This window comes from Mesoplodon mirus, assembly GCF_964341445.2.
Source record: "Mesoplodon mirus genome assembly, chromosome: 18".
Taxonomy (NCBI): domain Eukaryota; kingdom Metazoa; phylum Chordata; class Mammalia; order Artiodactyla; family Ziphiidae; genus Mesoplodon; species Mesoplodon mirus.
Window position 1 is genome coordinate 53,796,563 of NC_138994.1, and position 27,946 is coordinate 53,824,508.

A 27,946-nucleotide genomic window follows, 5' to 3' on the forward strand; every position below is an offset into this window, starting at 1 on the left:
CTGCAATGAAGGGTACAGAATGGTGCAACTCATTACTTTGTGGTGGGATTTTTGAGGCCTTTTAATTACCGCTTGGTTTCCTCCTTAATGATGTTCAGACAAGACTCGAATAAGACAGGATAACTACTTCGTGTGACCCAAGGGTATAACTTCCGCAGTAGCCTCAGCATGAGCCCTAGGTGGCCAAGCAGACTCTATAACTACTCCGGGAAACTGCTTTGAAAGTGGAGCTCTCCGTGGCCCAAACGACGCAGCCAAGTCCACTGCCAGCCAGGCAGCGGGCTCAGGCCCAGGCCACTGGCAAACCCCCGGCTCCCCTTTTCCGGGTCCCGAAGGGTGCGCCCGGGGGCGGGGCCTGTGTGTCAGTCCGCTTGAGGGCCGCTCCCCATCGCTCCCCATTGCTCTCCTTCCGGAGCCACGCCTTCACTTCGCGCACGCAGCCGGTCGGCCCCGCTGGATCGCGGGCGCCGGGCGGGGCGCGGCAGGGAGACAGCTGGCTGGCTGGCGGGCTGTGGGGGGGGCGGGGCGCACGCGCGCCAACGCTTCCTCGCCCAGCGCCATCCCTGCGCGTGCTGCCGGTCGGCCCGCGGCGGCGCAGCTCGGAGCCGGCGGGGCGGGAGGTGCGCCCCGGCAGGGCGGGGGCCGGAGCCAGGCCGGGCCGGGGCCGGAATGCCCCTGTTCTTCGCTGCGCTGTTGGCCTTGCTGTTGGTTGCGCTCAGCGCCCTCTTCTTAGGCCGGTGAGGGGATCCCGGCTACGGCGTGTCGGGGGGGTGGCGGGAAGAGAAGGAAGAGAGACCGAGGAGTGGGCGCGCGCTGGAAAGAGGCGCGCGGGAGGGGGAGGGGTCTTGGGGAAGGTGGGCGGGCAGCAGAGGGAGAGGGGCCGGGGAGGGGGCGCGCAACGCGGGGAGGGGTCGAGCGGGGGCGTACTACCGGAGCTGGCGCGGAGGAACCGAGAGTGGGGGGAGACTGAGCCAGCGGGCGAGGCCTGAGAAGATGCTGAGATTGGGGAGCGGATAGGGGTGTGAATGAGGAGGGGGGGCCCGGCTGGCTGGTTTTTTTTTCCCCATCCACATGCCCCTGAACGTCCCCTTCCCCGAGCGCGAAGGGCACCTGCAGCCTCGCCCTGGGGAGCCGGAACAGGTTTGGCTGCCCCGGGAGAGCGGCATTTGAGCCGGCCGGGTGTGAGCCCGCACTGCCTTCTCGCAGACACCTGTCTGGAGGGCGGAGATGGCACATCTGGCACGGATGCCTGTACTTCGAATCCTGTTGGGGCCTCTTCTCTCTACCTCTGGGGTTCCTGCGGATTTGAGGGGTTGCTTTCTTTTGTCTCCAACTTAAAAGGTGGAGTTTAGTTCGTCTCGTTTCATCTGGGTGGAGGGGACACTCTGGGGCTAGGGTCCTGATCAGCGTGGCTGAATGTATGTGACAGAGTGGTGTTTTGGGAGACAGGAGGGTTGCCAAGAAGATCCACCTCCAGTTCATGTCCCTTTGCAAGGCCTTCTAGGACCCGCAGGGGGTGAGGGAGGCAGTAATTGGGAGAGGGTCCTACGAACTCACAAGGATTTTTCTGCAGGTGGCTTGTGGTCCGGTTGGCCACCAAGTGGTGTCAGCGGAAGCTGCAGGCAGAACTAAAGATTGGCTCCTTTTTTTGGATTCAAAATGTCAGTCTTAAGTTTCAGCAGCACCAGCAAACAGTGGTAAGTCCTAGGAAACTTCCTGGGAATGTATGTGGGGTTGATCCAACCGAATTTCAACTTTTAATTTCCTTTTTTTTAATATTCTGGTGGTTTTCCTAGTTAACCCCGGCCTTGCCATCCCTTTGCCAAGATGATTTTAGAGCTAGTTTGGGAACACTGGAATTGATGCAAGTTGTTCTTTTATAAATGCTTATAAGGCACAGGGTGTCCAGGGCATGTAAGAAAGATACAGAAGTAAAGCACAGAACAAAGATAACAGAAAGTAGAAGAGCTTACTGTTCTAATGTAAGGGCAACATATTCATAAAAGAGAAGTACTAAGCAAGTTCAATCAGTGTCATTAGAGGAACAGGATATAGTGACGAGGAGAGAAGCTGGTGGAAATGGGATGGAGAATATTTAGTGGAAGGGCTATAGCACATCCTCCTCTTCTTAGACCCCTTTCCTATCTTGTCACGCTGCTCTTGGCTTGCCTAGCAGCTAGTGTACAAAGCTTCTTCCCACACTGTTTTAGGAAATTGATAGCCTGTGGATTTCCAGCAAACTCCTTAGCCATGATCTGCCGTGAGTACCCTATCACCTCACTCTCCTCCTGGGGAATATTTTGGGATTGCGGTTTGCAGAATGAGATTCTTTTACAGAGGCCTCACAGCCCAAGGAGGGAAGTGGGTTCTTGCTGATGTCTCTGGATTAGCCTTGAAGCTATTGTTTTGTGGGACAGATATTGATAACTACTATGAGACTGTTTTCCATGATTTGAGCTACATTTTTAGGGAGGATGGGAAAGTGAACGTGAGGGAGGGGAAGAGACTGCTATGGAAGGGATGGACCTGATGGCAGTGAGATTTCTCTTCCGGGCAGACACTATGTGGCCTTGTGCTTTGGCGAAGTACGTATCAGAACAGACCTACAGAAGGCTTCTGGCCTGTTTGCCCCATTCTCCCAGAGTACTGGGGTGCACCAAAAGGAGCTGTCCTTCAGCCCATCCTTACTGAAGATCTTCTGCCAGGTGAGACTACTTTCCCACTTTCCTGGACTGAAGTAGGAATGGCTGGCTGTGGAGTTATGGGTGGACTTTTTTTTACTGTATTTGAGGCATAATACTAAGAGCTGCCTCTTATTCTTTTTCCACTGGAAAGGAAGGACGTTGCCTTGACGTTAATTATTGTTCATTTTTGCATCTTCTTTTCAGCTATTCTCCATTCATGTAGATTCTATAAACATCATGGTTCTCAAGGTGGCTACTTCTGAATCCTTGTGGCATATTCAGATCAGAGATAGCAGTTTTCTTTTGGATACTGATGGGAAGAGGTAAGCACTGGGTAGAAGGTTTGCTAGTCCCATTCTTGCCTTATAGTTGTTTTAGGGTGGGTGGATGTCAGGGCTTTCTTATCAAGGTGTCAGGTTCTCTGTCTGTGTAATTTGAGGAGAGAGTAAGATTAGGCACTTACGCTTGCCTTGTGCCTTCCAGCCAACAAAGCTTGATTGAAGGTAAATGGTGAGGGAAGGGGCCAAGTGCTGTTAATTTTTTTCCTTTCCCAGGCTGAAATGTGAGGTGAGCCTAAGTCAGATCAACAGCAAAGTTCTAAAGAGTGGCCAGTTGGTGAGTATGCCATGGTCATTCAGATGCCTTGTTTTCTTCTGGGCATGAGGTATGAAGGAGCTTAGGGCTTACATTCCAGATTCTGTATGCTATGCGGTTCCCTCAAGGATGTGTTCCAGATCACAGCATTTTGATCCCAAGCTCCCTACGCTTTCACACCTTAGAGGAGTATCTTTCCTATAGGAGGACACCTGTCTAGCGGAGCTCTCACTTACCCTAAAGCTGTGTCTAGAGGTGGGCATCAGAAGCCGGCAGCTGAAGGCGATCACTGTGGATGTGTGGACACTCCATGCTGAACTGCATGAGGGCCTCTTTCATAGTCAGCTGCTGCGCCAGGGCCCAGGCCTGGCATCCAAGCCTGTTCCCTGTTCAGGTAAAGCCCCAGTCAGTGAGCTTTTTAGCTTCCCTGTTCTTGGGTTATCTTGGAAGTAGAAAAGAAATAGTGGTCTCACCACTTGTTCAGGTGTGATTTGTTAGTTGCCATGGCCTTTGACCCTGGCCTTTGAGGATAGCTAGAGGAAATAGGGCATTTGCTTGTGGTGAGTGAAAGAACTAACATTTAGTGGGTAATTATTATGAATTAGACTTGTACTTTGTGTTTTGTGTATGTTCCCGTACTAACTCCTTAGCATTTTACAAATGAGGAAACAAGCTTAGGAAGATTAGATAGGTTACTTGACTGAGATCACCTAGCTAGTCAGTAGTGAAAATGGGGTTTAAATTATTTGGCCCGAAAGTCCGTATTCTTTTCATTGTAACAACCTGCTCTCCATACTGTTTTTTAGACTCCGGGGAAGGAAGTACAGCAAGTGCCTGGATCTCTGGGATCTTTGCTTTATGACCTAAGATTGGGCGTTTCTTTAGCCTACTTTATATGGGAGGATTTGGCCAAAGAGGGCACAGCATGTTGGGAGACTTAAGAGTGTTAAGGATTGATGGCTCTTGTCTTCTTCATTCATGTTTTCAGAGGTGATAGAGAACTTGGCTGAGCCAACTCTGCCTGGCCTGTACCTCCTTCAGCAGCTGCCAGACCAAATCAAGGTGAAGATGGAGATCACAAGTGTGGTGCTGTCCATGAATAGTCAAAAGAGGTGAGATCTCTCCTGACAGAAGCGTGGAGAGTGATAGTTGGAGCTTTGTGCTGGGGTCTCCATAACCAGCCCAGTAGCTGCACTGAGCGTGTCTGAGGGGATAAAGGGAGTAGGAATAGCATCCCACATATTTCTAAGCCAGAGTCTGTCACTGGTCCAGGCACCTCAATTGGACACTGAAGCTGCTGCATTTCCTGTACCACCGTGATGAGGATCAGCTGCCCCTTCGAAGCTTCACAGCAAACTCTGATATGGCACAGATGAGCACTGAACTCCTTCTGAAAGGTCCATGGGTGGGGATACTGGTGCTGAGAGAGACTGGGAGGACCAGACACACACTTCCCCAGTGCCCCACTTGGTCTTCTTTTTTTTTTTTTGCGGTATGCAGGCCTCTCACTGTTGTGGCCTCTCCCGTTGCGGAGCACAGACTCCGGACGCGCAGGCTCAGCGGCCATGGCTCACGGGCCCAGCCGCTCCGCAGCATGTGGGATCTTCCCGGACCGGGGCACGAACCCGTGTCCCCTGCATCGGCAGGCGGACTCTCAACCACTGCGCCACCAGGGAAGCCCTCCTCCCACTTGGTCTTCTTAATACCAGTGTAACCGAGGAAGGGGAGGTGGGAACATACTGAAAGAAAATAGTGTTGGTGACCTTCTGTTCATCTCCTTGCCTGCCTCTGACTCTCTCCTAGTCTTACCTCTTGCCCTCCCAGTGTTTCCTTCTGATCTGCCTTTTGCCCTTACAGATGGGTTGTTGCTGTCCCAGAGCCGCCAGCGCATTGTCTGCCTCAGCTCCCTCAAGGCTAGTGTGCAGGTGTGTTGACCAAGAATCAGTCCTTTTCTTCTCTCTCCATGCATCGTCGCATCATGAGCTAATGAAATTAAACCTAAGCCCACAGTTCTGGTGTTCTTATTTCCAGGTGACCACCATTGACCTCGCAGCCTCCCTGGTTCTGAACACTTGTATTATTCATTACCGGCATCTGGAATTCTCTCACTGGCTGCACATGCTAGCCCTGGAGACCCAAGAGTCTAGTTCATCTGTTCTTAAGCAAACGAAAGAAAGGTCAGTGTAATCTTTTTCAGCCACCATTTTATCAGGTGGATTCTTGGATTTTTTGGTCTAAAGTGGCATTTTGTGTTAAATATGTATTTGATTGTTTGATCTTTTTATTTTTTAATTTTGGCTGCATTGGGTCTTTGCTGCGCTTGGGCTTTCTCTAGTTGCGGTGAGCGGGGGCTACTCTTTGTTGTGGTGCGTGGGCTTCTCATTGCGGTGGCTTCTCTTGTTGCGGAGCACGGGCTCTAGGCACACGGGCTTCAGTAGTTGTGGTGCGTGGGCTTATTTGCTCTGCGGCATGTAGGATCTTCGTGGACCAGGGCTCGAACCCGTGTCCCCTGCATTGGCAGGCGGATTCTTAACCACTGCGCCACCAGGGAAGTCCCTGATTGTTTGAGCTTTTTAAATCTCAGTTTTAGTAGCCCAGACTCAGTAGCAAACCTATTTTATATATCTTCCCTATTAGACTAGAGTCTGGCGGTAGAATGATGTTCTCTTTGTTTTTATGTTCTCAATGCCCAGCACCGTTCCTTGTTATACAAAATGAACATTTGTTGAACTGAACTTAAATGATAAACAGTATCTCGTCTGCCTTAGATTATAAGGTGACAGATCACGTCAGCAGTGCCATGACTCTGTCTGTGTAGTACTTGCATTGTGTTGCGTAGAGAACTTAAGGTCAGTTCGGAAGCGATGCTTTTGATTGTAGTAAGTTAAATCATAAGATATACTGATTTCATCACATTCGATCTACGAAAATGGCAGTTTCATCTGGTTCAACCTAATAAGACTCTATGGATTATCACTGGGAGTGGGAGCGAACTGATGAATTCAGTCTGTTTTTTTTTTAGTTGCCTCCCATCCTAAGAATCACAACAGAACTCACCCTGTCTTTTGAGAGGTTCAGGAATCTGTTCTATAGTAGGAAGTTGCAATTCTTTCCTTATCAAACAGTGATGTCTTATCCCTATGCAGAACCTTCCCTCAAATCCTGGCTCCTATCATCTTTAGCACCTCCATCTCCAATGTCAACGTTTCCATTCAGCTTGGAGATACACCACCCTTTGCCTTGGGATTCAATTCCATCTCTTTGGGTAAGGCTGTGCAATGGAAGAGGAACAAGAATCTGTTCGTTAGTGGAGCTGGGCCCAATTGATGGCCACTGTGGCTCCAAAGAACTCCTCTCTCCCACCTTCTTTTTTCAGATTACCAACACCTGAGACCACAAAGTATCCATCAGCGGGGTGTCCTGACTGTGGACCACCTCTGCTGGCGGGTGGGCAGTGACTCCCACATTCAGCGGGCACCCCACCCACCCAATATGCATGTTTGGGGTGAGGCGCTTGTCCTGGACTCCTTCACACTACAGGTAGGTGGGGACTTTGGTGAATAGTAGCCTGTGGAGTTTCCTCATCCTACCATGCTTTAGAGCACTGAGCATCTTTTTTTGGCAGAAGACGATGCATCAGTGTGTTACGGAACTGTGTGTTGGCATGCTTCTGATGGTGTCCTGCTTCTTTTCTAGGGTAGCTATAACCAGCCTCTGGGCCTGTCCAGCACTCAGTCAGATACTCTCTTTCTTGATTGTACCATCCGAGGACTGCAGGTAGAAGTATCAGATACCTGTGCTCAGTGTCTTTCTCGGATATTGTCCTTGATGGGCCCACAATCTGGGAAGTCAGCTGTCTCTAGAGAATCTTCATTTGGGGAATCTATGTCGTTACTGTGGAAGGTGGACTTGAAGGTGGAGGACATGAACTTGTTCACCCTTTCTGCCCTGGTTGGTAAGTGGGACAGGAAATCTGTACTGAAGTGGGTAGTTTGTAACCTAAGCAGATTATGCTGCTCCTTCTCACTTGATAAAACCAATTTGAAAATTTTCTAAATTAGAGGCATGAAATGTTGGAAGGTCTTGCATAACTATTGGGCCTCTTGATGTTTCTTAAGGGTTTACAAATAGCAAGATGTATAAGAAAAAGACAGCTTTGAGATCTGATCAAGAGAATGAGATGCAGTTAGTTTTTTATTTCTTTGTGTATTTAGTTCTAGAGAGTAACTGATATACCTCTGGGGAATTAGTAGGAGTTTGGGAACTTCTTTGGCCCTGCCAGATCTAGTTAGGTTAAAATGGGAAAGGAAAAACTTCCCTAAAACATGAGAAATGAGGTTAGGAAGGTTTGGGGAGTAAAGGTAGCTAGAGTGAAGGGAATAAGGAAGGAGGGAGGGTGAGGACTAAAGTTGCCATTTGAGAGCTGAGAACCAAGCCTAACATGGTTTCTGGATGTTAGGTGCTTCAGAGATCCGACTGGACACACTGACCATCCTGGGAAGTGCTGAAACCTCCGCCGTGGGTGTTCAAGGACTTGTACTTGCGCTGGTGAAGTCGGTCACAGAGAAGATGCAACCCTGTTGTAAGGCTCCTGACATCCCCACTCCAGTGCTCAGCCTCTCCATGCTCTCCATCACCTATCACAGCAGCATCCGCTCTCTAGAGGTAATGCTTCTGTGGGGAGGTGGAGTCAGATTGGTTTTTCCCTAGGCTTAGAGCATTTTCCAGTCTTGAGTCATGTTGTGAAACTCACCTATGAGAAATATAACACCTCGTGGTTGTTCTTTTCTTCCTGGCTTTTTTTTTTTTTTTTTTTTTAGCTGTGTTGGGTGTTCGTAGCTGCACGCGGGCTTTCTCTAGTTGTGGCGAGCGGAGGCTACTCTTCGTTTCAGCGCGTGGGCTTATTGTGGTGGCTTCTCTCGTTGTGGAGCACGGGCTCTAGGCGCGCGGGCTTCAGTAGTTGCAGCACGCGGGCTCAGTAGTTGTGGCTCACAGGCTCTAGAGCACAGACTCAGTAGTTGTGGCACTCGGGCTTAGTTGCTCCGCGGCATGTGGGATCTTCCCAGACAAGGGATCGAACTCATGCGCAGGTGGATTCTCAACCACTGCGCCACCAGGGAAGCCCTTGTTCTGTACATTTTTAACTCTTAATGTGGAATTTAAAATATATATAAAACTAGAGAGAATATACGAACTTTCATGCATCCATATCCAGCCTCAATAGTTACCAACTTACGACCAACTTCATTTAGCTAAACTCTGAGCAGTCATCCCTGCCTTCTGCTCTGGGATTATTTTGAAGCAGAAACCAGACATATAATTTCAACTGTAAAGATTTCAGTGCATATATCTGAAAAATATAGGGCTTTTAAAGGTCACGATCTGGTATCATTTTACTGAAGCACTCAGCTCATCAAAAGACTGGAAGAGATCTGAAGATGGAAGCACTGCAAAGTTTTGAGAGGCTTCCCAATATCTTTCTCCTCAGAGCATCAGACAGACATAAGGCCCTGTTGAGGGGAGAGTGGGATATGTTCCTGTTCATCAGACTTCAGCTTCCTTTGGAAACTGAAGAGTTTCCTTTTCAGAGATTGGAACTCAAAGGAATTTTTTTGTCTTGGGATATACATTTTCTCTGCTTAACTATTGAGAATTGACTTTGTTTTTCAAGCTGACAAGGTGTTTAGTCCCTTCTTTGAGGCATACTTTCCCATAGGTCAATTGCTGTATTAACTTGTGTGACCAGTACTCTTTACACATTTTAAGAATTAAGTCAAGGTGCAATCAATGCATGAAACATTTTCCAGTTGATTGTTGCAGTGGTTATTTTACAGAGTGTGGTTGTTATAGAAAGATAACTCACGAGCAGAAACATAAAGCCAAATAACTAATTGAGTACATGTGTGTATACTGGATGTACTGTGGTAGATACCAGAATTAAAATAGGTGGCCTCGGGACTTCTCTGGCGGTCCAGTGGTTAAGACTTCACCTTCCAATGCAGGGGGTGTGGGTTTGATCCCTGGTCGGGGAGCTAAGATCCCACATGCCTTGCAGCCAAAAAACCAAAACATAAAACAGAAGCAGTATTGTGATAAATTCAATAAAGACTTTAAAAACGGTCCACATCAAAAAAAAAAATCTTAAAAAAAATAATAAAATACATGGCCTCTACTCTCAGACAATTTAGAATCCAGTTGAGGAGGACTTACAAAGTGTAAGTGCTTGTGAGTAGAAGTTAAGAACTGTTAGCTCAGTTTATTAGTGCAAAGAGGAGCAAAACAAGGGGGTAACTAATGTGATGACTCAGGAAAGACTTCTGAGTGGAGATGGTTCTTGAGCCAGGTGTGCATGTATAATAGTTCCTGCGTCTCTTGTGTTCTGGGACTTTGTAATTGATAGATCCTTTTCTCTTGCTCTCTAAAGGTTCAGTGCGGTGGAGGGCTGACCTTACTCTGGAGCCCTCCAGATCACATGTACCTGTACCAGCATATCCTGGCCACCCTGCAGTGCCGAGACCTACTAAGAGCCACTCTGTTTCCTGAGACTGTTCCATTTGTTGCACTAGAGACTCCAGAGACTGCCTATGAGCCAGAAGGCTGTCCCCCTGAGCCCTCTCCCCCAAAGCGGCTGCTAAACCTGACGCTAGAGGTGAGCACAGCTAAGCTGACAGCTTTTGTAGCTGAGGACAGGTTCATTACCCTGGCTGCAGAGAGTGTGTCTCTGAGCCGGCACGGGGGTTCACTGCAGGCTTACTGCCCAGAGCTGGCTGCTGGGTTCGATGGCAATAGCATCTTCAGCTTCAAGGAGGTGGAGGTGCAGCTGCTGCCTGAGCTGGAGGAGATGATCCTCCACCGCAACCCCTTCCCTGTGCTGCAGACCCTCCGGAACCGTGTTTGGCTCCTCTCCCTGGGTTCAGTCTCAGTGGAGTTTCCTTATCAGTATGATTTTTCTCGAACTCTGGATGAGGCTGTGGGAGTTCAGAAATGGCTGAAAGGACTGCATGGAGGAACTCGTTCTCAGCCTTCTCCAAGCTCTGCCCACCTCCCACCTGATCTACTCTTGAAGGTTCAGCACTTCTCGTGGGTTTTCCTGGATGACATTTTTGAGGTGAAACTTCGTGATAACTATGAACTGATGAAGGATGAAAGTAAGGAGAGTGCCAAAAGGCTGCAGTTGCTGGATGCCAAAGTGGCTGCTCTTCGAAAGCAGCATGGGGAGTTATTGCCTGCCCGCAAAATTGAGGAACTCTATGCCTCTTTGGAACATAAAAACATCGAAATCTACATCCAGCGCTCCCGTCGTCTCTATGGCAACACACCCATGCGCCGGGCACTGCTCACTTGGAGCCTGGCAGGGCTAGAGCTGGTGGCTCTGGCAGATGCCTCCTTCCATGGGCCTGAGCGTGTGGTTGAGCAGGTTCGAGAGCTTGATCCAGGCAGCCCCTTTCCTGCTGAGGGAGTAGATCTTGTCATTCAGTGGTGTCGTATGCTCAAGTGCAGTGTCAAGACGTTTCTGGGTGAGTAGTACTTCCCTATTTGCAGGGCCTAGTGTTTGCCCTTGGAGCTCCAGGGAGCTCTTTGAGCGATTACAGAGGAGCTTAGTTATATTGGGAAACGTGGCTGTTTTGGGGTGGGTGGAGTGGGGTGGGTGGACTCCTCTTCCCTTTCTTTGTTCCTGAATTTCACCCTGAAACCGCTTGGCTAAACACAAAGGTACAACGAACGCAGTCATCTTCAGGCTTAGTGCGGCTCTTGGATCTCACTGTTATTCCCCTCACTGTCTGCTCAGGGTCTTCGTGCACTTTTTCAGCCTTGCTGCCGACTGCCAACTCTTATTCTCTCAGTTGATCTTGTAAAATATCAATAGATGGGTAAAAATAGCAGCGGGGGAAAAGTGCCCGAGAGTGCTAAGATAGATTCCTGAGTAGCTGGTGTGTATCCTCCCTATAATAACAGTTCGGATAAGAGACTATCCCCGGTACTTGTTTGAGATCCGTGACTGGAGGCTGATGGGTCGACTTGTGGGCACTGAGCAGAGCGGTCAGCCTTGCTCGCGTCGGCGTCAAATCCTGCACTTGGGGCTTCCATGGGGTCACGTGGCAGTGGAGAGGAACATGCCCCCGCTCAAGTTCTATCACGACTTTCACTGTGAGTAGAGGAGGGCAAGTGATTTGACTGAGATGTTGGTGATGGCTGGGGTGGGAGATGAGCTGAGGCCTTTCTGGAGTGAAGGCAGGAGAGAGGGAGGAAGTTGTTTAGCAGGCTGTGCCCTTTGCTCCTCTATCCCAGCGGAAATCTTCCAGTACACAGTGGTATGGGGACCGTGTTGGGATCCAGCCTGGACACTGATTGGCCAGTCTGTGGACCTCTTGACCAAGCCCTCAGCTGACCCCAGCCCACCCTTGCCCTGGTGGGACAAGAGCCGTCTTCTCTTCCATGGGGACTGGCACATGGACATTGAACAGGCAAACCTGCACCAGCTGGCTACTGAGGTGAGGGGTCCAGAGGAACTGTTTTCTTATTAGGATGGTATGGTTGGGGCTTGTACAGCACATGGGGGAAGAGAGAAAGGTACTGATTTGGGAGGTGAAGGTGATACGTTTATTCCTATCTCACCAAGTTTTTGGGGTGGTTATAGGATCCATACAACACAACAGAAAATATGCACTGGGAGTGGAACCACCTGTCTTTTCATTGGAAACCTGGTCAGTTTGTGTTCAAGGGTGACTTGGATGTCAACGTGAGAACAGCCTCTAAGTGAGTGGAGTGATAGATGGGGCCTCAACAGGGTGTGGGACTCAGGGTAGGGGGAGAGGGGAAGGGCCGAGGGGCTGCAAGTGACCAGGGCACTAAGGGCCAGGGCTGTGTTGTGAGCCAGGTATGATGACTGCTGCTTCCTTCACCTGCCTGACCTCTGCATGACACTGGACCTGCAGTGGCTATGTCATGGGAACCCCCATGATCACCATGGTGTCACTCTACGGGCCCCAGAGTTCCTGCCTGAGGTGCCTTTGGGCCAGCTTCATGACTCCTACCGGGCCTTTCGCTCTGAGAACCTCAATCTCTCCATCAAGATGGATCTGACTTGGCACAGTGGAAGTGAGGCTTGGATCTGGGGCAGCGGGGAGGAAGGGCTTGGGAGGGTGAACTTAAGACAACAAGGACTTAAGTTTGACCCTCTGGAGAGGGGATAGGAAAAGAACAAAGGAGGGTTTGGGTCAAGATGTTTTTTTGGAAGAGGATTGGTGAAAGTAGAGAGCTTGGGTCTTTGAAAGGAGAGGGTGTTGGGGATATTGAGGCTTGAGTGCTGTTTGGGTTTTTAAATCCCTAAAACCTGAAGCTAGGGAAGGATTTAGCTTTGTCTCTGTGTTTTAACCACAGCTAGGAAATGTCTGTTGTTTCCTTTGCAGCAATATCCCAGCCCCGAGTTCTGCTGTATAGTAGCACCCTGCGCTGGATGCAGAACTTCTGGGCAACTTGGACTAGTGTCACACGGCCTATTTGTAGGGGAAAGCTCTTCAGTAACCTGAAACCCAGCAGGAAGAAACTCGGCCAGCACTACAAACAGCTTTCCTATACTGCACTCTTTCCCCAGCTGCAGGTCAGCTTTGACGGTGCTGCTGACATCCGCAGTTCTGTTCCCCTTCTCTGGTTTTCTTTGTTTCTCTTACTGGGTCTCTGAATCATCTCTCTGATGCCATCCTTCATTCAGTGTTACGCTTTCTTGTTGCCAGGTGCATTACTGGGCCTCATTCGCCCAGCAACGTGGCATCCAAATTGAGTGCAGTCAGGGCCACGTCTTCACTCGGGGAACTCAGCGGCTTATACCTCAAGGTAAGATCAAAGGCTCCCACCACTTGTCCTTGCCTCTTCCTTGTCCTCTTTCTCGGTTCCCTGGCCTTCTCTTTCTGCCCCACACTGTTCTGTACTGGTTTGCATGGGCTCTGTATGCCTCTTTTTCTCAGCGGGCACAGTGATGCGGCGCCTAATCTCTGACTGGAGTGTGACACAGATGGTTAGTGACTTAAGTCAGGTGACTGTATACCTGATGGCCTCACCCACTGAAGAGAATGCTGACCACTGCCTTGATCCCTTGGTAACAAAGACCCACCTACTGAGCCTGTCCTCCCTTACCTACCAACGGCACAGCAATCGCACAGCTGAGGAGGTACCGCCTGACACATTCTCTTTACTGCCTTATCTGTATCAGTAGGTATCTTAGTCAGCTCACGCTTCCATAACAAAATACCATAAACTGAGTGGCTTAAACAACAGAAATTTCTCACACTTCTGGAGGCTGGGCAGTCCAAAATCAGGTGCCAGCATGGTCCTGGTGAGGACCAGGTTCCGGTGAGGGCTCTCTTTCTGGCTTGCAGACGGCTGCCTTCTCACTGTGACCTCACTTGGCAGGAAAAGCAGGAAGCTTTCTGATGTCTCTTCTTATGATGACACTAATCCTGTCGTGAGGGCCCCACCCTCATGACCTCATCTAAACCTAATTACTCCTAAAGGCCCCATCTCCAAATACCGTCACATTGGGGGTTATGGCCTCAACATATGAATTTGGTGTGGGTACACAATTCAGTCCATAGCAGTAGGTTTCAGGCTAAGTCCCTGGTGATGTTCCTAACTACACTCTAATCATATATGTTGTTACTTTATGATGCACTCACTAGTATCAGCATCTCTCTTTTTGAAAATTCCTTTTTTTCCCTCTCCTTGTAAAGATAGTCTCTTGCTCTTCAGGAAATAGAGTGAAGCTTTTTGTTTCTAGTGCCTTATTTGGTGGTCCCCCCACCCCCCCCACACGCAATTAAGGAAGGATTTTAGTTGAAATTCTCTGAGTCATTTAAAATACAGTGGATATAGTCAGAGTGTAATCTAGTGCACACACTAAGACCACTTAGGTTTTCTTTCTCTAGGGTTGTCTTGTATCCCTCAGAACAGGTCTGTTACTCAACAAGCATGTTTTTTATCTCTGCATTTGTGGTCTAGGAGGAATGTTGGGAATTCCCATGCTACTCTGAGGTTCTTTTCCTGTTTTTTAGGAGCTCTCTACTCAAGTTGGGGATCCTGCCTTTCACACACATCAGCTGCACTTGGTAGATTTACGGGCTTCTTGGACAACCACCAATCGGGACATTGCCTTTGGTTTATATGATGGCTACAAAAAGGCAGCTGTACTCAAACGTAATCTCTCTACTGAGGCTCTGAAGGGGTTAAAGATTGATCCCCAGATGCCAGCCAAAAAGCCAAAGCAGAGTGTCCCGACCAGCGTCCCAACCCCACCTCCTGTCAACACTCCCAGCTTTAGTGGACAGCCTGATAAGGCGTCTTCAGGTGGTAAGCTGGGGGAGACAGACTCCACAGGGTTAGGTTTAGAATTTGTATGTGGGCTTGGACAGGAGTATGAGAAGGACTAAATTATGACTGGTTCGATCTGTGTGTAAAGATGAAACTTATTTTTCCATATTAGGCCACCTAAGTCTTACATAGCAGTGATGGGGGGCATTAAAGGGTCTGGTCCATGGGACTTCCCTGGCATTCCAGTGGTTAAGACTCCACGCTTCCACTGCAGGGGGCACGGGTTCAGTCCCTGGTCGGGGAACTAAGATCCCACGTGCTGCACTGTGTGGCCAAAAAAAAAAAATGTCTGGTCCTTTGGCCAGGAGAAGAGGATCAGGAAGGAGTGATGACTTAGAATATGACTAAGGAAAAGAAACAAAGGATTAGAGAATTGTGTTGTGTTTTGATGAACTAATTTGTTCAGTCAATAAATGTTTATTGAGTACTTGATAGGCACAGAGCACCGTGCTGGGTTTAGTGAGAGATACAGAATATATGATATTTTACTTGACTCAACAAGTTTATCATCTCTGGATGAGCTAAGATTAGTTCATTCATTCACTGAATCAATCATTCATTCATAGATTCACTTTTTAGCTTTACTGAGGGTTTATAATGTACCAGACATGACCGTAGACATCAGGGATGTAAAGATGAGGGGGAAGCACTGAAACTAAGAGAGAGTCATGAGGGACTTCCCTGGTGGTCCAGTGGTTAAGACTCTGTGTTTCCACTGCAGGAGGCACAGGTTCGATCCCTGGTCAGGGAACTACGATCCTGCATGCTGTGCAGCACAGTTGGGGTGTGTGTGTGTGCAGGGAGGGTCATGAAGACGCTTTGTAAGAATGTTCAAGAAGAAAGTATTTAAATCAGCATAGGGAAGTCTAGAAAGGCTTCACAGAGAAGCTAATATAATTGAGATGGGTCTTAAAAGATGAGTAAGACTTTGATAGGCAAAGAAAGAAAAGAGGGCATTTTAGGGAGAGGGAATAACAAGTACAGAGGAATGCAAGTTCATGGTGAATTTAAGAACAAGGTGAAAAATGATAAATGCCGTTAGAGAGAAATTAAAGAATATGTGAGCTGTTCTTGACCGTAGTGAAGGAGGGACTATAATCAGAGAAGGGTTTATTGAGGAAGTAGCATTTGAGCTGGACTTTGAAGGCTTAGTATGGTTTGAACATGTGGAAATGAGGGGCAAGGGCATTAAAAGCAAAGGGAACATCCTGAAAAGGAGTGGAGTTGGTCAAGCTCAATGTGTTCAGAGCAGAGTGAACAGTCTGTTTGGGTTGGCATAGAGTATAGCTACAGGTGAAGATGCTGGGAGGGAAAACTGCAGGTAGACCATCAAAAATACAAGGCTAAGGAGTTTTTGTTCTTTATTCAGTAAACAGTGGTGAACTACTGAAGGTATTTTAATAGAGGTATGTCATTAGAATCTTACTTTTAGGAAGATAAATCTGGCAGTGGTGTGGGGGATGACTGGAAAGAAACTGGAGGTGGGGGAGACAAATTAGGAAACTATTATGGTGTCTCAGCAAGAGGAAAGGGGAGCCTGAACTAGGTAGAGGCAGTGGGAATAGAGATGAGGGGACGAACAGAAATGTTATTACGTGTGTAAGAGGTTTGGCAGCTGGTTGGAAGAGGGAGTTAAAATAGGGATAAAGTGATAATGATTGAGGCTTTGAGCCTGGTGACTGGCCTGATGGTAACTAGGAGAGCCAGAGGCTAACAAACAGGTCTGGGGAGGTATAGTGTTGTTGAGTTCATATTTGGACATGCTAAGTTCGTGGTGTAAGTAGCACCTCTAGGTAATGTCTAAAAAACAGGTGGAAGTGAGAATCTAAAAGCTTAGGGGTGGAGGTAGAGACTTAGGAGGTTCAGCATAGAACTAAGAGTTAATGCCAAGGAGATAATAGTTGCTTACGGTGTGGCAGGTACCCTGCGAGATACTTCATGTATTATCATCATTCCATTTAATTCTCTCAACAACCATATTAGATAGTTACTGTTATTTTACACACAAGGAAACTGAGACAGAGAGGCTAAAGCAAGCAAGGTTACAATCAAGTAACTGGCAGAGATAGGATCTTGAACATAGGCAGACTAGTCTCATTCTGGAGACTGTGCTCTTAACCACAACACTGTTGGACAAACTCTTCAGAAAAAAGAAAAGGGAACAGGCCAAGGACAGACCTTAGGGGATATACTTATCTCTAAAACCTGGGAGAAGGTAGAGGATCTAAAGTCATAATCAGAGAAAGCAGCAGAGCTAGGAGAACAGTGACACTGATGGCAAGGGGGTGGTTTATGTGGAAAGGAGTGGTCAACAAACAAATAGCATTTAAAACAATATGAAATGAACAGGAGAAGGAACAAAATGGAAGGAAAAAGATCCTAGAGTTATTCAGAGGTGGATATGCCTAAGAGAAAGGAATGCTACCACTTATATAGCATTTCTAAGTGTCTCTTGGGAATCTGTTACTTTTATTAAAATTGAAGGAAAATGAAATGACAACCCTTACCCAGGGGTCAAGGGGTGGAGTGGGCTGGGCTGGAGTTGCAGGTTGGGGAGAATACGTTCTAGAGAAATTGAAGGAAGATCAGTTTGGCCCTGGATGTGTTCTCTATCCCTTTGACTCTGTGGCTTTTCCCCCACTTCATATTTCTCTGCCAGGTGCCTACATGTTGCAGAAGCTGATTGAAGAGACAGATAGGTTTGTAGTGTTCACAGAAGAGGAGTCAGGTGTGAGTGACCAGTTGTGTGGCATTGCTGCCTGCCAGACGGATGACATATATAACCGAAACTGCCTTATTGAACTGGTCAACTGCCAGGTACCTTCTCTTTACTAGAGCACCCAAAGATAGGGCTAGATCATAGTCATATGTGTTTACCTTCTCCCACCTCTAAATAAGAATAGGTGGGTAGAGCTCCAAAAAATTATTCTTTCTAACAGGTATCATGGATAATCACTTCCACTACTAAAAACCAGTAGAGTGCACTCAGTAAGCCAGAATTAGACCCAGCTGCAGTCATTGGTACAGGCCCTTTCACTAACCTTCCATCTTCTTTGCGGCCCTGGTGCTGTGACTCTGCTTCTGTCTCTGGCGTAGATGGTTCTTCGTGGAGCGGAGACAGAAGGCTGTGTCATTGTGTCAGCTGCCAAAGCCCAGCTGCTGCAGTGCCAACACCATCCAGCCTGGTATGGTGACACATTGAAGCAAAAGACATCCTGGACTTGCCTACTGGATGGCATGCAGTACTTTGCCACCACTGAAAGCAGCCCCACTGAGCTGGATGGCCGACAGCTCTGGTTAGAGGTTAGTCAGCATGGCTGGGAAGGCCCGTTGTATCTCCAGTTTTCCGTAGTTGGCCCCTTTCGCCAAAATAGTGTGCAAGATCCTTGACAGAACCTGTTGCTACCAGGTTGGCAGAGTAATGAGGCTGATGATAACACTTGAATGTAGAAACTGTTGGCAGTCTCTGGCCTGTGATCTGTGAACACACAGTGCTTTTTCTGTTTTTTAAATCTCATACTATTCTATTTCATTGCAAGGGAGATTCTCATTTCCCTACATGAGAATAAAATGGGTTAGAACTTTTTTATTTTTGAGATTGCTGATCCCTATTAATAAGATCCCACTAATCAGCAGGCAGCCAAAAAAACAGGCAGTAAGTCTGAGAATTTTAGATAAGCTCTCTATCTGCCCTTTCTCTCATCTCTCTTATGAAGATGATTGGTCGTTTCAGCAAATCGGTAAGGTGGAATAGAAAGACTGCTTGTCTAGGAGGCAGGTTATGTGAGTTCTGATTTCACCTTTGCTATTTTAGTGGCCATGAGCCCTTGGGAAGTCACCTTTATTTGTAAAATTGAGTTAATACTTCACTCTCAGAAAACTGTTGAAATATCAGATGAGAACGTACTTTGAAAAATACAAAGCTTCATTCAGATGGAAAGTAGTCTTATTTGTTTTTTAAAATTTATTTATTTATTATTTATTTTTCGCTGTGTTGGGTCTTTGTTGCTGCGCGCAGGCTTTCTTTAGTTGCAGCGAGTGTGGGCTTCTCATTGCAGTGGCTTCTCTTGTTGCGGAGCACGGGCTCTAGGTGCGCGGGCTCAGTAGTTGTGACTCGCGGGCTCTAGAGCACAGGCTCAGTAGTTGTGGTGCATGGGCTTAGTTGCTCTGCGGCATGTGGGATCTTCCCGGACCAGGGCTCGAACCCGAGTCCCCTGCACTGGCAGGCGGATTCTTAACCTCTGCACCACCAGGGAAGTCCCAGTCTTATTTTTTTAAGTCAGTATGTTTGGGGAAGTCTTAGTGTATGTCAAGATAATGTTTTTGTTAGAAGGTGAGATTGTGAGCAGTTGGCAGGGACTAAGCTATAAATTTTCTTTTCAGCATCTTGGTAAAACTAAATTTGTACTATAATTTCTACAATATAATTGCATCAGATTTATTGGGAGATCTAATGGTTATGAGATGTACCTAGCCAATATTCTGCATTGTGGTTACTTATTTAACAGGCGTTAAGTGTCCACATTGTGCTGGGCATGGTACATGCAGATGAGTTATTGGATCCAGCTACATCTGATTAGGACCAATGTGAATACTTCATTTTTCATTCTACTCAGTGGGGATAAAGCTAATCCCTCTTCCCTCCTCCCTGGCTGGTACTTCTTACTCCATTGACCTTAAGGCTCAACCCCAAGTATAAGTTATGTGAGGTAATAAGCATTTAATCAGATGTCAAGCCAAGTAAGGGTCAGGTTGTTGGTAATATGAAAGGTCATGCTGGTATATTACAGTTGTTGTTCAGGCAAGCAGTACCCTTTACCAGTAGTCTCAGGAGATAGGCACAGAAGGTGGTAACTACTCACGCAGAGATAGGCAGGATGAACTATGCAAGATCTGGCATTTTCTGGGCCTCTGCTTCTTGTAGGCATGCGTTCGTTTGCAAGTGAACTCATTTTTTCTCAGGCTATGATATTAGCATTAGAGTGGAATGTCCTTGGCTTAGGTGGGAAAGACTTAGATCCTGCCTTTGCTATGTGAATTTTTTGGTGACTTGACAGATTGTTTGTTCTTCTCATATCACTCATTGTATTCACTTTGACTTCAGCTTGGCAGAGAGTGTCAAAAGAATTCAGTTCCCTTCCCCCATGGCAACAGTGTCACAATGGTCTGAAGACAGAAAACAGCAAGAACACAAACACACGAATACCAAAATGGGTGGGAAGTCATTGGTTTTGATGAATTTTTTTTGCCCATGACATGATTTGATTTTTTTTTCATTTTTAAAAATTGTGATAACATATACATAGTATAAAATTTATACACATTAAAAAAAAAAAAGAAAAGAAAAAAGGGACTTTCCTGGCGGTCCAGTGGTTAAGACTCTGTGCTTCCACTGCAGGGGGCAAGGGTTCCATCCCTGGTTGGGGAATGAAGATCCTGCATCCCACGCAGCGCGGCCAAAAAGAAAGAAATAAACATAACATAAAATTTATCATCCTGACTGTTTTAAGTGTATAGTTTAGTGGTATTAAGTACATTCATAATGTACAACCATCACCACCATTCATCTCTGAAACTCTTTTTATCTTGAAAAACAAACTATACCCATTAAGCAATAACTCCCCACTTCCCCTTTCCCCCAGGTCCTGGCAATCACCATTCTATTTTCTCTCTTTGTGATTTTGACTACTCTTAAATACCTCTCTTTTATATATAGATAGATAGATAGATAGATAGATTTTTTTTTATTAGGTGTCTCATATAAGTGGAATCATATATATTTGTCTTTTTGTGACTGGCTTATTCACTTAGTATAATGCCTTCAGGGTTCACCCATGTGTTAGAATTTCCTTCCTTTTTAAACCTGAATTCCATTGTATGTATATACCACATTTTGCTTCTCCGTTTATCCACTGATGGACACTTGGGATACTTCCATATTTTAGCTATTGTGAATAACGCTGTTATGAATATGGGAGTACAAATTTCTCTGAGACCTTCCTTTCAATTCTTTTGGGTATATAACCAGAAGTGGAATTGCTGGATTATAGAGCAATTCTGTTTTGAATTTTTTGAGGAACTTCCACAGTGGCTGTATCATTTTACTTCTTATCAACAGTGCACAGAGTTCCAATTTCTGCACATCCTTGCCTTATTTTCTAATTTTTTTTTGGTAGCCATCCTAATGGGTGTGAGGTGGGACATGATTTGGTTTTAACCTAGCTTGTATTTTTCTGGCCTGAGGCCTGGCAAAACGTGCATGTAACTCAGTTGGGTTTGGAGAATTTGGGTGGTTTGGGCCAGGAGAGAAGGACATATGTCCTTTCCCCTGGGAGATTCTGCAAGCTATTCCAGGCAGTGAAAATCTAGATAGTGTTAAACTTGTATAGTGGAGATAATGGAGCTTGTGCAGGACAAGCTGCTGGTCCCCCAGGAGTTAAAGGTGCCTGTATCTGTGTCTTCAGGTAAAGAATATTGAGGAGCACCGGCAGCGTAGTCTGGACTCTGTGCAGGAGCTGATGGAGAGCGGGCAGGCAGTGGGAGGCATGGTTACCACTACCACAGGTCAGTTCTCACCTCTTCCTCCATTATGTGGTTAGGAGCAGACATGCATCCTTAAGGGGCCTCATTTCCTTACCTATTTGTAAGATTAATATACATGGAATAGGACCACTTTGTGTTAGGCTATGTTGAAAGCAAGTGTCTGGAGTTCCCTAGACATCACGCATAGCTTGGAGGCTCTCACAATACCTCTTTTGAGAATGTCTTTCTCTTATCTCTTTCCTACCTCTTTGCAGATTGGAACCAGCCAGCTGAGGCACAACAAGCCCAGCAAGTCCAGCGGATCATTTCACGCTGCAGCTGCCGAATGTACTATATTAGTTACAGCCATGACATTGATCCTGAGCTGGCAACTCAGATTAAGCCACCTGAGGTTCATGAGAACCAGGAAAAGGAAGATCTCTTAAAGAAGCAGGAAGGTATTCAGGGTTTGAAAGGCTTTTAGGAGGGGACTAGGGAACTTGTGAAAGTAGTTATTTCCTTAGTGGTTTTGAGGCAGAAGTGTTACTAAGAGTCCCAGTGTGCATAGGGCATTAACATTTCACTTTGCTTTACATTTTTAAAGTTCTGTTAGGGGAGAATAGAACTGGAATAAATGGGGGACTTCCCTGGCGATCCAGTGGTTAAGACTCCGCGCTTGCGCTGCAAGGGGTGTGGGTTGGATCCCTGGCTGGGGAACAAAGATCCCACAAGCTTCGAGGGTGAGGCACTGCCAAAAAAAAAAAAAAAACCTTACTGGAATGAATGGATATTGTTTGACTCTGAAATAAGCACATGTTTCTACCCATGAGCATATCTCACCAAGACCTTTTATGGGGTTAAGTAACAGAAGTGGTTCTAGATATGGGTTAGGAGTGGGGGTAGACATTTAGGGAGAAACTGAGTCTCTTATTTAGCTGCTAACAATTACCTAGGGGCTGTGGATACCTTTACCCTCATCCATCATGAGCTGGAAATCTCCACAAACCCGGCTCAGTATGCCATGATCCTGGATATCGTCAACAACCTGCTGCTCCATGTAGAACCCAAGCGGAAGGTGAGTATGGGCCCTTATAGAATGCCAGTTAGTCTCACAGGAATCTCCAGACCTTGTGCTTTATTTGGGGTCCAGTAAGAAAAGCCATGCTTCAGACTGAAAAAGGGCTTTGTGGTTAGTACATCCTCTTTTAGTCAGCAGCAGCAGTTGAAATTTTAGTTATCTAGGAAAGGTCTGGGTGTCCCTAAGACTGTAGAGTTGTTTACTTGTTTTTCTTGGTCAGTTCTTTACTCAGTCGCTTACGTACCTCTGAAAACAAACTACTTCCCACTTCCCACCTCTGTCCCTACCCTGTGGGACTGGCTTATTGTGAAATCCACATTGCCAAATCTTCTGCATTGGCTTACCCCTTACTCTCACCAATGGTGAGAGAGAAAGTTGAGCTTTCCAGAAGAGAGATCATTTCTTGTTCCTTTCTCTGTTTTACTTTACTACAAGACTTGTCTATTGTTCATTTCCTTTTCCATTCCTTTAGGAGCATAGTGAGAAGAAGCAGCGGGTCAGGTTCCAGCTTGAGATCTCTAGCAATCCTGAGGAGCAGCGCAGCAGCATATTACATCTACAGGAGGCTGTGCGGCAGCATGTGGCCCAGATACGGCAGCTGGAAAAGCAGATGTATTCTATCATGAAGGTAGTCTCCCGGGCAATCTGAGGACAGGGAAGTCTCCTAGGACAAGGGAAATCTCTCAGTTTTTCCTTATCTGGTTCCCTAGTCTTTGCAGGATGACAGCAAGAATGAGAACCTGCTTGACCTGAACCAAAAGCTTCAGTTGCAGCTAAACCAGGAGAAGGCCAATCTACAGCTGGAAAGTGAAGAGCTTAACATCCTCATCAGGTGCCACAGCATTCTTTCCATGCCCTTTTCCAGTGCCCCAGCTGGAGTCAATTTCTTTTGTCCATGTTCTGATAAGTCTTTAGGTCTAGTGTGTATTATCAAAGGCTGATGTAGTAGATTCAGGCATCTTTTCCTGAATGAGTCTTGTTGGACTTGGCCAACAGGTTGAGAAGAGGAGAGCCCTTTCTTAGGATCCTTATTAGAGTACCTCCGGGGAAAGGAGAAAAACAGGTAGTTCGGAAAGATCATTTTTGTTGCCTTGATACTGTGCAACTAAACTAAAAATAAAATGTCTTGAAGTTGATCAGTAAGGAACACAATTGCAGATACAATCATAGGGGTTATTAGTAGGAACAGACTACTTTTTCAAGAAGCTGTAGAACTAGAGATGGGATTTGTGCTCCCATGGCCCAGGGTTTGAGGAGCAACAAATCCAATGAAAAAATTTAGGGAATAGCTGTTCTAGAATAGGTCCATCTCTGGGTTTACCTCCTGCATCATTCTAGGGCATTCCGCCCCACCCCTAATCCAAATGCTGTTGCTCTTATTGGCTTTGACCCTCCTATCCATTTATAGGTGTTTTAAGGATTTCCAGTTGCAGCAGGCCAACAAGATGGAGCTGCGAAAGCAGCAAGAAGATGTGAGTGTGGTCCGCCGCACCGAGTTCTACTTTGCTCAGGCACGATGGCGCTTGACAGAGGAAGATGGACAGCTGGGAATTGCTGAACTGGAGCTGCAGCGGTTCCTCTACAGCAAGGTATTGGGTATATTCAGTCACACAAAGACAGCTGTATTGAGAGGCATTGACCTTTCTCAGGAGTCTTAACTCACAAAAAGAGATAAACAAAAAGGGACTGATTATTATATGACTGTTAATGATGGTATTAATGGTTATTAATAATGACAGAAACATGAGCAGAGAGTGTCGCTCATACACATTTGCTTGTAATATTAAATAATACAGATATAGATGAGCTTGATCAAATGCTTCCCTCATTGAATAAGGTTATCCCTAGAAATGTGGCTCAGAGGGAAGTGATCTTCCAAGTCCAGCTTAGAATAGAATCATTAATTCTATATTGGCATTCAGCTTTCCTGCAGTTACCCATGGCATGGAGGACAGGACATTATTCATTATTCTTCCAGCCCCCCAGGGACATTTGGAAATAAGTTGAGACCATTTTTGAATGTCACAGTGACTGGCAAGTACTGCAGGCACTTAGTGCCCTGGCCATGGAAACAAACGATATATGGTAGCAGTACTCTAGCAAGCTCCTGAGAAAGGCTTATTACAGTGGTTTGGGGGTGGGGGGCGGAAATCTGTTTTTATAGGTGAATAAATCTGATGACACAGCAGAACATCTTCTGGAGTTGGGCTGGTTCACTATGAACAACCTCCTCCCCAATGCTGTCTATAAGGTAAGTCTTATTTCCCTATTCCTAGCCCATTCACATGCTTCCTGGGCATTTGCAATGACCCTTCCACATAAACCTACTGTGGGAAACAGTGTGATCTGAGATGGTGGAAGCTTGCCCAGCTTAGCAAGACCATTGCTTCTTCTCTCCTCTGCAGAGGATTTGTGGGTTGATTTATCACTCTTTATTCTACAGGTAGTCCTGCGGCCCCAGAGCTCCTGCCAGTCTGGGCGACAGCTAGCTCTTCGCCTCTTCAGCAAAGTCCGCCCCCCCGTTGGGGGTATTTCTGTTAAGGAGCACTTTGAGGTTAGTAAACAGTCCTTTGGGGACCCAGGAACAAAAGGCAGTTAAAAACTATCTGTGCGTTGTTATGTTAGGGGTAGGTAAACAGAGGGATGATGTCTGAGCTTAATTGCTTCTTCAGCCTTTTTCCTCTTTAGGTAAATGTGGTGCCTCTCACCATCCAGCTGACACACCAGTTCTTCCATAGAATAATGGGCTTTTTCTTTCCTGGACGAAGTGTGGAAGATGACGAGGTTGGTGATGAAGAAGATAAGTCCAAACTGGTGACTACTGGTGAGAACTTTAATGGTGGAGCTCCAGAAGACTGGGGTAGCAGCCCCAGAGACAGCTGAAGCTTCAGCAAGAGGACAACAGCTAGTGTACTTGCTTTTTTATAGGAATACCAGTGGTGAAGCCTCGGCAACTGATTGCAACAGATGATGCAGCACCACTGGGCCCTGGGAAGGGTGTGGCACAGGGCTTGAATCGGAGTTCTGGGGTCAGAAGGTCATTTCGCAAAGTCCCTGAGGTATCAGACATGCCCCTGATGATAGAAAAATGGGAGAGCCTTGGGGTACACTGTTTGGCCTGGCTGGGGATTTCTTTCTGTTTCCTTTGAGTCTATTCCAGGGGTGAAAGGAGATGGAGATGTTTGGGGTCCTGAGTTGCTTGTGATAGCTTCAGGGGCACACTCTTCTTTCCTTCCTTTCCTAGCACCCTGTGGATGATATTGACAAGATGAAAGAGCGAGCTGCCATGAACAACTCCTTCATCTACATAAAGATCCCACAGGTTCCACTGTGCGTCAGCTACAAGGTCTGCCCTTCCCCAGCACTTTTAAAATTTTATTTATTTATTTTTGGCTGTGTTGGGTCTTTGTTTCTGTGCGAGGGCTTTCTCTAGTTGTGGCGAGCGGGGGCCACTCTTCATCGTGGTGCGTGGGCCTCACTGTCGCGGCCTCTCCTGTTGCGGAGCACAGGCTCCGGACGCGCAGGCTCAGTAGTTGTGGCTCACGGGTCTAGTTGCTTCGCGGCATCTGGAATCTTCCCAGACCAGGGCTCGAACCCGTGTCCCCTGCATTGGCAGGCAGATTCTCAACCACTGCGCCACCAGGGAAGCCCCCCAGCACTTTTTGTGTGGGAACGGCACCACATAAGATCAGAGATTAAAAACAGAGATAGTTCAGCTTGTGAAGCTTGTCTGTGGGTGATAAACCTGTTCCCTCTGCTGCCTCAAGAATCAGTACCAGACTGAGATAAGGGGAAACAGGTATCTGTAGGTTGCTGCTGCAGGAAGGTACTAGACTTGGACTCAAGTACTGGCTTGGACTAACACTGGCAGCTGATAATATTTTTTTCTCTTCTCTTCCCTCCCCCTCTTGCAGGGTGAGAAGAACAGTGTGGACTGGGGCGACCTTAACCTGGTGCTGCCCTGTCTGGAGTACCACAACAACACATGGACATGGCTAGACTTTGCCATGGCTGTCAAGAGGGACAGCCGCAAAGCCCTGGTTGCCCAGGTATCCTGGCAGAATTCATGGCTGTTTGGTTAGCAGGGGCTGGCAAGCAGATCCTCTGCTCAGGAGCATTTCATTGTAAGATGCATGTATTAACAAGCAGCCTTGGGAAAGGGGCAGGTGAATGAAGTGAGTGACTTTTATCCCTGTCCTCTCCATGACTTTGCTCAGATGGTTAAACTGAATGTTTACTGACTGCTGTATATATGTTAACTACTGTTGATTTTTAGGGAAGTGCGGGCTGGCACAACTTCATGTTTAGAGTGGGTTCTAATAGACTGTAAGCTTCTTGAAAGCAGAGAACATTTTTTATAATTTGAATTGCCCCATTGTGCCTTCATGTAAGTTTGATAAATCTTTCCTGACTTAGTCCGCTTGATTTATTCTGCCTGTCTCATTAATATTTACCTTCCCTTTTACTCCTCTCTAACCTATCAGGTAATCAAAGAGAAGCTAAGGCTGAAGCCTGCAGCAGGGTCTGAAGTCCGGGGAAAGCTAGAAACTAAATCGGACCTCAACGTGCAACAGCAGGAAGAGGAGGAGAAAGCCCGGCTCCTCATCGGTTTAAGTGTGGGCAACAAGAATCCTGGGAAGAAGTCCATCTTTGGCAGGCGCAAGTGATCCGGCAATTCAAGAGAGGCTTGAATCTGACTCTGGCTCAGGCCACAGGGACTTGTGGGGTGGGAGGTGCTTCCCTTCATCCATTAGGATTTGTGGGGGTCAGGAGCCCACAGGGTACTGTGGATAGAGGCACTGCTCTTTAGCAGCTGGCCTGTTCCTTGCAGAACATGGTGGATAATAATTCTGAGTTCTACCTCACACTGATCAGCAGGCCCAGGGCCAGAGAGGCATCAAGAGAGCAAGGCCCAGGGAATGGCCCCAGGGCTAAGATCTGGTTCCCTTGGGGTCAACTGAAAGGGTGGGGGGACAGTTCTGATCAAGTGTGATACACTTTTATAAATAGACATATATAAAAAATATATATATATTTCTAAGTGTAACTGCTTTCCCTCTGTGCCAGAAAGTGGAGGGGAGGGGCTGATCTGTCCCTCATTCCACTGCCTTGTATGAAAGAGGTATTAGTGTTGTGGGGGGAATCAGCCCCTCCCCAATCTGTGCCAAGCTCACTTGGGAGAATGGCAGTAGGAGACAAAGCTGGCTATGGGTCCCTCTCCCTGGGGTATCCCCTGAAGAATGGTAAAAGAAAAAAATCATTTAAAGAGAAAAAATATATTTTAAATTTGATGCTGGTTTTTTTTTTTTTAATTGTATTGAGTGCATGGTTTCAGCCTGTATCCTTTTCTCCCCATCAGTCCAAGACACCTAGCTGCCACCCTAATGAGGGTGGCTTCTTCCCTCCTGCCTGAAGCTGTGTCACAGATACTTCCCAGCTCTGATGTGACATTGGTCCCATGCCGATAGGTCTCTGCACATTTTAGTCCTGGCTATAAGCCATTCTTAACCAGGGGCGATAGCATTTGGGGATAAGGGTGAAGTTTGGCTGCATCATTTGCATCTCTAGTCATGAACAACAAGGGAAAGAGGCGGGGCTCATGTGTAATGCAGCATCAGGGGAGGAACTGCTTATGTAACTGGGGCAGCAGATTTTGCAGGAGAGAGGAGGCGCGGAGGCTTGGGGATGGGAGCAGTGAGTTGTC

The 27,946-nt window shown here is 46.9% G+C and overlaps 1 protein-coding gene across 4 annotated transcripts; it reads left to right on the top strand.

The window, feature by feature from the left end:
• The first annotated feature begins 589 nt into the window (after positions 1 to 589).
• Positions 590 to 27,902, top strand: BLTP2 (bridge-like lipid transfer protein family member 2). Of its 4 annotated transcripts, none has more exons than XM_082603134.1 (39): positions 590 to 737; positions 1,574 to 1,697; positions 2,211 to 2,260; positions 2,558 to 2,705; positions 2,889 to 3,007; positions 3,239 to 3,299; positions 3,483 to 3,672; positions 4,267 to 4,390; positions 4,551 to 4,675; positions 5,136 to 5,203; positions 5,310 to 5,455; positions 6,425 to 6,543; positions 6,655 to 6,818; positions 6,975 to 7,233; positions 7,738 to 7,943; positions 9,703 to 10,795; positions 11,235 to 11,426; positions 11,568 to 11,770; positions 11,917 to 12,035; positions 12,157 to 12,377; positions 12,689 to 12,879; positions 13,013 to 13,112; positions 13,244 to 13,446; positions 14,327 to 14,621; positions 17,302 to 17,459; positions 17,739 to 17,945; positions 21,107 to 21,206; positions 21,440 to 21,622; positions 22,118 to 22,239; positions 22,715 to 22,870; positions 22,962 to 23,074; positions 23,651 to 23,831; positions 24,407 to 24,493; positions 24,686 to 24,796; positions 24,931 to 25,066; positions 25,171 to 25,301; positions 25,487 to 25,588; positions 26,157 to 26,291; positions 26,727 to 27,902. In XM_082603134.1, the coding sequence occupies exons 1-39, from the start codon at positions 670 to 672 to the stop codon at positions 26,907 to 26,909; spliced, it is 6,693 nt and encodes a 2,230-aa protein (XP_082459260.1). In that variant the 5' UTR covers positions 590 to 669; the 3' UTR covers positions 26,910 to 27,902. The 4 variants fall into 4 exon arrangements, 3 of the variants coding, with proteins under 3 accessions (XP_082459260.1, XP_082459259.1, XP_082459258.1); XM_082603133.1 differs by having other exon boundaries at positions 12,157 to 12,371; positions 22,953 to 23,074; XM_082603132.1 differs by having other exon boundaries at positions 22,953 to 23,074; positions 26,727 to 27,901.
• Positions 27,903 to 27,946: the final 44 nt, after the last annotated feature.